Here is an 11,187-nt window from a genome sequence, read left to right as displayed (position 1 = left end):
CAAACAACATAAATTGTCAAGCAATGCTGCAAGGGAAGATTTCACAAACAATGTTCTCTTATAGTCTACACAATGGGAACATGTAGTTCTCCTTTCTATATTTGGCTTGGAACAAGTCCATGTTGCTTTGTATGATTATCACTGCAAAGAATTGGAACAAGCCTAAGTTGTTTAGTATGATCAAGGTTTACAAAACCGTTTGTAGTACGAAAACCGAGACCCGGCAGTAATCGAAAAATCACGGTTATCACGATAACCGCTCGAAATTCGGCGGAAATTGGCTTAAAATTCACTCGGTCAAATTTGAAATTCGGCGAGAATTCGGACCGAATCAAACGAACGGTAACCACTCTGTTTGCACCGGTTACCGAGCGGTTTCGCCGATTTATCGAGTATATTTTCTATATTGTTGGTAAATACTCGGTTTTGTCAGTAACCGTTTGGCTTTAGTGATTTATCGAGCGGTTTTCTCGAATTTAGTGATGTTAAAAAAATAAAAAAATAGCTTAACCTTGTAAAATCAATAACTAATTAATCTGAACTTCAAATCAAGTGAAACAAATTTTGTTGGTTTTATTGTAACATGATCTACATGATAAAAGTATTTATACTCATAAAAAAGTTGAATATTTTCTGTGAGAAAATGTATTTGCTAAACCAAGTTAAATGCATAGTTTACTCTTTGCTAATCAAAAATCATGAAACCAATTTTTTAGTCTTCTTACATGATCTTATGTCTTTTAAAAATACACAAAATCATGAAATAGTTATTGTAACATGCAGGATTGTATAAATGTGTTGTAACTAGATTAATTCATAACTAACCCATCACACCTCCAAAGTTAGTGAAGCCACTTTTCTTAGTTTACTTATAGTATGTTTTATGTAGAAAAAATAATGGTAGATACGAAAAAGTTAATTACATGATGTTTCTTAACATATTCACTTTATACTTCTGAACTTTGTAAAAATCATGGAGAAATTAATAAAACTCTAACTGAAGTGAAACCAATTTTAAAGATCATCTTAAGATACACCCTACACAAGAAAATATGTGTTTACATGTTAAGATTTTCCTTAACATGAGTTATTAAATGAGCTACGCACTTCAAGTTTTTTCTCTTTTTTTCAAACTTCCTCCCTATAGAATATGATGCAAACGACATTATTTTTGAATTTTTTTCACATAAGTTCTTAGAATCGTCTTTAGTTTTTTTGGATTTTTTTTCTGATTTTTTATTTATTTTTATTTTTTTGAATTTTTTGAATTTAAATTTGGTAACTGATTGGTTTATATTATCGGAGCGGAGCGGTAAGGTTGGTTACCACGAATTTCAAATGTTAACCGAAGAATTTGTTAACCCTTTGTATGATTTGTCACTTGCAAAGAGGATAAGTCGTTTGTAAATATTCTTCTGCAGGTGATGAATATTTCCTCCCCGAAAAAAACCAGGGTTACCGCTCTTTAGACATGGTGAGAACATTGAGCAACTCCTTCGTCAGGTATTGAGCATAGATGGATTAAAGAATGCAGTCACTGATGCAGAAGTCTGATCAGCTTGAGATTCCTTCGTTGTTTATGAGAGAATGGATATGATCTCAGCTTTGTCGTGGTGTTGGAGATGTATTTTATTTGTAATTATTTTTATGGTGAAATAATTAAGAATATTGTTATAATATATAATATATTTAGAGTGATATGCTATTTGTAATAGAAGGACGTGTATTCAAAATATTTGGATATCGTTGCAACGCACGGATACTGTAATATTGTTATTGATCATCTGATCATGGAGATGTATTTTATTTGCAATTATTTTTATGACGAAATAATTAAGAATATCATTATGATATATATTATCTTTAGGTATGTTACTATAATATAAAGACCTGTATTCAAAATATTTGGATAACGTTATATGTACTATCGTTACTCATCATGTGATCATTCGTCTCAACTACCGCTGTCCAACCGCGCGCATGCGCACCAACCCCGCCATTTGGCCCCCGCAGGCGAGAGCGTCTCCTACAAAAGCAGACTGCTAGATCGTTCGATTTCTCTGTTCTTGCAGCTGCCGGAGAGATGAAGCAGAAGAGCGAGGGCAGCAAGCTGGGGCGGTGGCTGGGCGCACCGGTGCGGGCGCTGTCGCGTGCGTGCGACTCGTACGTGCGGAGGATGTCGGCCTGCGCGGGGCGGATGCCGACGCATGCGGGCGTCGTCGGCGGCCGCGGCGGGTTCGCGCCGGGGCCCATGCAGGCCGCGGCCACGTTTAGCTCCCGCTCGCGCTGCGGCGGGCCCGGCGGCGGCGGCGGCGACGAGGACGTGAACGAGCTCGTGCGCGCCATGTCTCAGCGCCAGGCTCCACCAGGCAGCCGTGGCGAGGACGTGGCCGTCGTCGTCCCGGTAAGGAGCCGGAGCGTGGCGGTGGCCAGGATCGACGAGGACGCGCCGTGCGAGTTCGGCGCCGACGACGACGTGCGCGTCGGCGGTCCCGCGCGGCCGGCCGTGCGCAGGGCACGCAGCGTCGCCGTGCGCAGCGCCGGCCTCGCCGCGCCCGCCGGAGGGTTCGGCGCCGCGATGAGCGTCGTGCACGGCTGATGGATCGATCGGTTCATCCATCCATCGGCCCAGCATGCACCCTACGGTAACATCTTAGGTGTGTGTATAGCCTCCTCTTAGAGAGCCTGCCCGTCTGCATGTTTAGCTTGCTGTGTTTAATCGTTCGTATCTCCGATGAGTCAGTAGTACAACATCTTTGGTTTTCCCTAATCGATCTAAGAAATATTAGAGGCGTCGATATTAAAGATAAATAATATGATATTTAATATATTTTTAATATATATAAGTTAAATATTAAATGTTTAAATATGAAAGATAAATAATAGAAGGTTAAACATATTTGTACCGGGAGAAATAAGATCTAACTATATATAATAATTATTTGATTAATTTAAATAAATAATAAAAATCTATCATATCTTTCATAACTCACAAATTTTATATAAGTATAAATATATAGACATAGATGTGTACGTGTTTAGTGATTTCGGATTCGTCACGGCAATGTTGCCTGGATTCCACATGCACGTAAAAGATTGAAACGTGTGTCCAAACAAGGATTTGGTACACAATAAACTAGGCGCATACCGTACTAGCTACGCTTGTGTTTGGTGGATCGTGTTGGTAGCTGGTGGTGTGAAACCAGAGGCAATCCATCCATTCCGCACAAGCGCCATTGTTGTTTTATGGGAAGGAGATTCTCTGACTTTACAGTAATTTCATTTCACTTCTAGCTAGTAGATCTGAGTTGAACGGTTAAGATTGTGATACTACATGATTTTGTGGACAGCGGGCTTTTAGACCCGTCTCACGTCACGTTGAGGGTAAAAATCTAAAAATATACAATAAATATCACTTTATTTGTTAAAATGTATAACATATTAATGTATTTACAAATTTATTATTTGTATTCGGTATCTCATACATCGAAAATTTGATTCCGGTACATAAGACACTAAAAAATGATAGGCTGTTCATCGTATTCGGCATCTTAGGTACTGAAAACTCACTGTATTCGACACCGTCTTTGGCATCTCAGGTGCCGAATATAGACTGGCGTGGTGTTGCCGTTTCTTCACGTCCCATCGTGTTGTCCCATTCAGTGCGCCAGTCGCTTTCGCTTTTGTCGGTTTTGACAGCACCCCACGCGCTGCTGTCCCTGCGTGCTCGCATGTCTTAGCCCCGGTGCTGTCGTCAGGGTTCAAAAAACCGTCGGTAACCGCCCAAAAATCGTGGTTACCGACCTTCTCGGTCCAGTTCGGTTTCAAAAACCAAACGGTAACCGAAATTTGAATTCAAAAAATTCAATTTTTTTTAAAAAAAAACTATACACAATTCTAAGACCTTCTGTGAATTTTTTTTTCAAAAATAATGTCGTTTGCATCATATTCTATAGGGAGAAAGTTTGAAAAAAATGAAAAAAAATTGAAGCGTGCGGCTTAGTTATTAACTCACGTTAAGGAAAAGTGTAATATGCAAACACATATTTTTTTTATAAAACGTATTTTAAGAGAATCTTTAAAATTAATTTCACTTTATTTAGAGTTTTATTAAATTCTCTATGATTTTTACAAAGTTCACAAGTATAAAGTGAATATGTTAAGAAACAGCACTGTAATTAACTTTTTCATGTCTACTATTATTTTTTCTACGTAAATCATAGTATAAATAAGCTAATGAAAGTGGTTTCACTAATTTTTGAGGTGTGATGGGTCAGTTATGAATTAATCTAGTCGCAACATATTTACACAATCATGCATGTTACAATAACTAATTCATGAGTTCATGTATTTTTTAAAGATATAGGATCATGTAAGAAGACTAATAAAATTAGTTTCATGATTTTTGGATTAGCAAAGAGTAAACTATGCATTTAACTTGGTTTAACAAATAAAATTTCTCACAGAAAATTTTGAACTTTTTTATGAGTATAAATACTTTTATCATGTAGATCATGTTACAAGGAAATTAACAAAATTTGTTTCACTTGATTTGAAGCTCAGATGAATTAGCTATTAATTTTACAAGATTGAGCCCTTTTTTAGTTTTTTTGTTGAACTGCGCTGAAATTCGATAAAATCGCTCGATAAATCGAGAAAACCGAGCGGTTACCGAACCAAACCGCTCGGTAACCGACCAAATCAAAAATGCGAGAAAATCGCTCGGTAACCGACCCAAACCGCTCGGTAACCGACCAAAACCGAGCGGTTACCGAGAGGGCAAAAACAAGGTTTTTTTTCGCAAAAATTCAAATTTTGCCGAATGAATTTTCTCTGAATTTTTTTTGAATTTTTGACCGGTAACCGCGGTCACCGCGAGATTTTGGTTACCGCCGGAGCTCGGAACCGAGCTCCGGTCGGTAACGTGAACCTTGGCTGTCGTGTTTCGCTATAAGAAGATGCATACTGGTAAGGAGACACAACACTGCGAGAAGAGAGGAGACGAGCAGCACGAGCAAAAGAGGAGAGGAGAAGCAGCAGTGCGAGCAGCAACACAGGGAGAGCAGCAGCAGCGTGAGGTGAGGAGCAGCAGCAGCACGAGGTTAGGAGTAGCAGCAGTAGCGCGAGTTACAGTAAATACTTAAATTATCTATTTAATTAATATTTATAGCAATAATAGTAATTAGAGTAAGTAGATTATTTAATCAGTTCAATTACATTTATATAATTATTTACTTAGTTTGATTATATGAATTTGATCATTTGTTTAGTCAGTGTAATAATAATTAGCATGAATTTATATAATAGTAATTAGCGTGAATTTGTATAATAGTAATTATTTGCTTAGTTAGAGTAATTATATTGTATAATACGAATTAGTGTGAATTTGATTAGTCAGTGTAATTAGATTATTTAATTAGTTTAATAGCATGATGGTCTAGTGGTGGCACTTTGTGCTATTGGTGGTGTAGGGTGATGGCCTAGTGCATACGTGCTTTTCATAGGTATAAGTAGGGTGTTGATGTAATGAGAGAAAAGAGAAAAAGAAAAGAAAAAGAAAAAAGATTCAAAAAGATTAAAAAACTTAGATTGGACAGAAATATTCAATTAAAATCACAATACATTGAAAATTATCAAATTAAATTTTTTAATTAATAGTTGTGTGCACCTGTTTAATTAGTATTTTAATTCAATCCATTAAAATAGTGGTACACACCGAACAACTGCATGGCTGGAGAGGTGGTTATGGATCGGATGTGATGAGAATGGTGGTCTGAACATGTTTACTGATTTCATTTGAATTTAATATTAATGATTTAATTAACATTGTTAATTACTTAAATATTTAGCATCGTTAAGTATTGTACTATTTAACTTGCATCGTTAATATATTTATTTTTTATCGAGGGATGTAATTAGTTGTGTATCGTATACATATCTAAGTAGTTATTTTATTATATGTATCTTTGTTTTCAGATACGGTATGATTTTTCATTTATTATAGAGAACGTCCCGTAGTTTTTCATATGAGGCTCGTAACAATTCAGAACTGCCAGTACATAGAGAGTTCGGTTGAGGTATCTAATGACCTAAATGGCATGAAATCACATGTTATGAGCCTTTTGCGTGTGAACCAGAGGGTGTGCGGCCACGACTTGTTCCAAACAGCTCGATCGTTGTCCATAAGTTTTTCGAGATGAGAAGGAACAACACATGTGCTTTGTACTCACGCAAGGCATAGAGGAGAACTTTGATACGGGAGTGTACGTAAACATAGTGCCACGACTGGTGCGTCTGATCTAACCCTACGAAGTATGAGGTCAGGTGTATGAAGCACCCGAATTATCCTTACTTCGTATGAGCACATAAGCCGAAATATGAGAACTATTTTTGATCAGTAGACACACCCCACCACGTGATGAGCGAAGCAAAATATATTGAAGATGCCGTTTGGAAGCTTCGAGGAGTCTTACAACTATACTCTGAGGCTACTGCAGAAGATTGCCATGACGAAGCCAGGGACTCAGTGGGCCATGAAGAATGAATCGATCAAGCTAGAGGATGGGTCATACAACACCACTGATCCTTTGGATAATGCATCAAAGCTTTTAGACATTGTAGGTCGGTTGTATGCGTGGATGCTATATTTCTGTGCGGTAAGTATCATGGTACTCTTATGACAGTGATATCGGCGGATGCAAATAATCAGATCATTCCTCTCACCTTTGCAATGGTTGAGAGTGAGAACAATGATAGCTGGGTGTGGTTTCTCACTTTAGTGAGGACACATGTCGTGGGCAACAGGGAATGAGTTTGCATCATCTCAGACCGCAACAAGAGCCTTTTGCGTGTGTTGGATGTGCTATATGATAGCACAAACTACTCTATTATATGGCCTGATGTGAAGAGAAGATAGTGCATGCGACACTTGAGAACGAACCTATATACAAGCTACCACAGCAAGTCTCTTATAAAGAGATTTAAAGGGTTGTGTCTGCAGAAACAGCAAGCGAAGTTCAACGAGATATGGAGAGAGTTAAATGAGATCACTCGCAAGATGATGGCAGATCAACAAGCACAGAAGGGTCATCTGCGAACCAAAATGGTTGGAGGACAAACTATTGTTAGCCGTTCACGTGCTACGTTTAGCCAGTGGATAGCGGGGAAGCCGGTGGAGCGTTGGGCTCTAATCCATGACACTCACGGTGCCAGGTTAGCACATAGAATTTAAATGATTATATTGTACCATTTCTTATGCAAATAGGTCTTTTAAAATTATTTTATCCCATGTTAGGTACACTATTATGACAACGAACATAGCGGAGATGTTCAACAATATCTTAAAGGGAGTACGGGACCTCTCGTTGTGTGCCATCATTGAGCTCACATTCTATAGAACGGTGGACTAGTTTTAAGATTGTTGTAATGCTGCTATGAATTGCGACACACGGTTCACAACTAAGGTGAAGGAAATCATATCCAGAAGCAGGAACAAGACACACTTTCATTGGACGAGAATCTATGACCTGTCCAATAATGAATTTGAGGTCATGTGCCGCCATAGGTATGTTTCAGGGTATAGCACAGGGAACACCGTGTAGTAATGTCAACTTGGACCTCATGAGGTAAAGTGCACATGCAATAAGCCAAAATTGCATCAGATTCCGTGCTCGCATGTCTTAGCCTCTTGCATGGACATGAGCAACAATGATGAATCATAGTATGTAGCACCATACTTCATGATCGATGCATTGTGCAGCACATGGCTTCTAAAGATACGGTCCTTCAACATCGGAAGCAGCTACAAAATGATCGTGGGGCCTAAGTGGGTACCTTATCCCCGAGCACGACGCACGGATCCTGAAAGACCTAGAGCCACGAGGCTGCAAGGTGACATGGATGAAGCAGATCCTGTTGACGGCTTACGCAAGTGCAAACTTTGCAAACTATCTGGCCATGATAGGAGGACATGCTTGACTCAGCAATAAACTATCAAGCCACTATCGAACTGTAGTTGTACGATACCATTTTGGCGTATATTTGCACCCGTATTCCTATACATATACATAAAAAAGGAAAAAGATTAAAAAAGAGAGAGAGAAGGATCCAGCCCGCCCGGTGGCCTTCTTTCCTTTCATGGACCGAGCCGACCTGGGCTGCCCTCCTCACTCCTCTCCTTCTCTCGCACCGAGCCGGCCTGGCCTAGCTCCCGGCGCCTTGTCCACTCTGTCTACTGACCTTGGGCGTCCAGGGCGCCTTGTTTCTCTTCTCCCTTGCACCTGAGGCGCCGCCTCTCTCTCCCCGTGTCACCTCCCTCCTCGTGCTCACCAGCCGGTTCGGCCGCCCCCGCGTGCCTGAGCCGCTCCTTCCCCCGCTCTCTCCTCCCTTTCCCTCTGCTCTCTGGGCCTAGCACCCGAGCGCGCACCTCAACCGCGCTCGCACCGTGCTCCCGAGCTGCGCCACTCCCTCTCCGAGCCGTGTGTGCTCGTCCTCATCCCTTCCCGTGCTTATCCCCCAACTCTCTATCCGATTTTGCATATGGCTTTTGGATGCGTGGGTGCTATCCTCGGCCGGTTTTTTTCTGTTGCTGTTGATTTGGGTCGCCACCGTGTGCGTGTATATGGGCTTCGGCCGGCCTTGTGCCATGACCGCATTTGGTGCAGCTGTGAATTTTGGCCAGCCTTCGGGCCGGGCAGTGACGTGTAGGTTTTAATTCGGCTGGCCTCGTTGCTGTGACCGGTGAGATGGGTTTGATCTCTGTTGTTTTGGCTCCGGTTGCTTTTTGGCCGAGCTGGTGGAGGTGTGGGAAGATGCTCCGATTGTTTGTCGTTGAGGGTTGATTCGGTCGTTGTGCCGTCAAGTTGGCCTTGCGTCGCTGCCGTGTTCGGTGTTTCGTGAGTTGCCGCCGGCACGCGTGTTGTGGTTGTGTTCGCTGTGTGGGTTTTATCCCCTGCCAGTCGGCTTTTGGTGTTTGCTCTTGATTTCTCCACCGCCGGATGGGTGAGATGTGCCGCCGGCGGAGCAATTGCGCCACTGGTCGGGTGAGCCGCGCCTTCGGCGGTGGTAATTGGCATTTGGTCTCCTCTCCTTTCTGGCATCGTTCGATGGGTGGTGTGTTCCGGCTGGTGAGGATCATCTCTATTAAGGCATTCTGGCTGGTGTGTATGCATGTGTGCGCGCCTGATGTGCGTGCTGTTGTTGCCGCCTTCATTGTTGGGCGCTGGCTGTGATCCTCCTCTGTTGTTAAGCACCAGCAGGTGATTGGGAGCCTGTTGATGTGTTTCCATTTTAGTGTGTGTGCCATCTATGTGCTGTAGCCTCTGGCTTAGCCTCTGTAGCCCGGTCTGGTGATGTTTCCTGTTACCATATGGCTGTGTTACTTATCTTGCTGCTGGTTTTGTATGCACCATTATTGGAGGTTGCCTCTATTATCTCCCTCATGTTGGCATGTGCTGATAATCATATGTCCCTATGGACTATTGGCTATTTGTTAGCCGGGATAGATTGTTTTACCAGTAGCTCGCCTGGTTGTGAGATAGTATTGCAGATGGTTGGGTTGACCTGCTATCTGTTTAATGGCTGGTTAATTCTATCTGAGTTGTAGTGGCTATTTGATCTACTACATCTTTAAGTGTTGCTCTCTTTACTGAGGGAGGATGGTGAACAGATGGTTAAGTCTCTCCCTGTATGTGTTGTGGAGGCTATCTAGTGCTACTGTGTCTTTCTATTGCCATCCCTGCTGTCTACTTGATTGGCTTGAGATGCTGATGCTTATGTTGCCTTTGTGGCTCGATGCTTATAATGCTCTTGCCCTATTTATGACGGTGATCTTACATCACCTGTTGCTGGTACTTGGCTGCCTTCATTATGGTAGCTTGGCTGTTTCCTTTGCTGTTGGCTGTTGTGGTTGTTACCCAGTGCTAAGTGTTGACAGTGGCTATGGTGCTAGGTCTTGGCAATGACTAATGGTCGGTCTTTGATGATTTATGTTCCTGGGTTAGTGGCATTATATATGTGGTTTAGCATGGTCTTGCCCTCCTGTTATCACCCTTATTTTTGCCTTGGTGACCTTTTGTCTTTATGGCTTGCTTGTTGCTCCTCTCTGCTGATTACTGGAGCTGGTGGTGATTACTTTGACCTTGGTGACCTTTGCCTTTGTGGCATTTTTGCCTGTGTGGCGGTATTCGTTGCCTTTCGGACTTTGAGGAGGCCTAAGAGGGGTTGCCTGTGGGATATGCTGAGGTTAGAGGTCATAGATAGGAGTTTAGAAACACTACAGTTTACCGGGCTCCTGCGAGATTGTAGTTGGTGAACTGCCGTATAGCTAGACTCTCCCCCTCTATTTTCTTGTAGTACCTGAAACTGAGGCCGATGATGAGCAGCTACAAATTCTGAGGTAGTTTAGCCGATGATGACCTAGAATACATAAACAGTCTATAAAGCTCACGCTAGATTGTTTGTCCCATCTTTTGCTTTTATTTATTTTCTAACGCTTACTTTGTTTTGATGCGTGTGACTACAGTCTTGCAGACTCGGAGATGACCTGAGTATGACCAGCCAGCAGCTTAATCGAAGGTAGCCTGAGACATGCGTAATTAACTGAGGGCCTTGTGAGTCCACGGGAACCAGGACGAGGTAGTTGCCTGAACATCTAGTCAGTGTGTGCATATGTGTGTGTGGAACAAAATGTAATCAATGAAACTGTACTTTATGACTTCGATAATGAATGAATAAAGTTTACGTGTTTCAATTACATTTGTCTCCTATTTCTTTTTATACGTTTGTATACTGGCACACCTGCGATTAAATACATTCAACATTACATACAGCAATTCGAACACAAACTACATGTTTCAAATCCGCAAAACAGTAGTGTATTAGAGTTATTGCATTTTAGTTTGTTGTTTGAAGTTATGGATTGCATTCTAAATTATTATTCACCTATTAGTTGTGCTACTTATTTTGTAATATACCGTATAGTACTGACATCATGTACGATGTTTTTTTATTGAACCATAAAGCTTATTATGCACCTATTTATTGAACCATAAAGCTTGTAATATATTCTAATTTGTTATTCACATACTTATTGAACCATAAAGGTTTTAATATATTCTATTTTGTTATTGACATACTTATTGAACCATGTTGCTTAAAATCATTGTCATGGCTCATGGTGGTCTTTTT

The 11,187-nt window shown here is 41.3% G+C and overlaps 1 protein-coding gene across 1 annotated transcript; it reads left to right on the top strand.

The window, feature by feature from the left end:
* Positions 1–1,978: 1,978 nt before the first annotated feature.
* LOC133929867 (uncharacterized) lies at positions 1,979–10,712 on the top strand. Its single transcript, XM_062376623.1, has 2 exons — positions 1,979–2,657; positions 10,531–10,712. The coding sequence occupies exon 1, from the start codon at positions 2,084–2,086 to the stop codon at positions 2,597–2,599; it is 516 nt and encodes a 171-aa protein (XP_062232607.1). The 5' UTR covers positions 1,979–2,083; the 3' UTR covers positions 2,600–2,657; positions 10,531–10,712.
* Positions 10,713–11,187: the final 475 nt, after the last annotated feature.

Source organism: Phragmites australis, chromosome 9, assembly GCF_958298935.1.
Source record: "Phragmites australis chromosome 9, lpPhrAust1.1, whole genome shotgun sequence".
Classification (NCBI taxonomy): domain Eukaryota; kingdom Viridiplantae; phylum Streptophyta; class Magnoliopsida; order Poales; family Poaceae; genus Phragmites; species Phragmites australis.
Note: the sequence above shows the minus strand (reverse complement) of the source record. Positions and strands in the feature narration are given on the sequence as shown.

Excerpts from the sequence above, each read along its gene's own strand:
- LOC133929867 (XM_062376623.1), top strand. The coding sequence starts at position 2,084 with ATGAAGCAGAAGAGCGAGGGCAGCAAGCTGGGGCGGTGGCTGGGCGCA.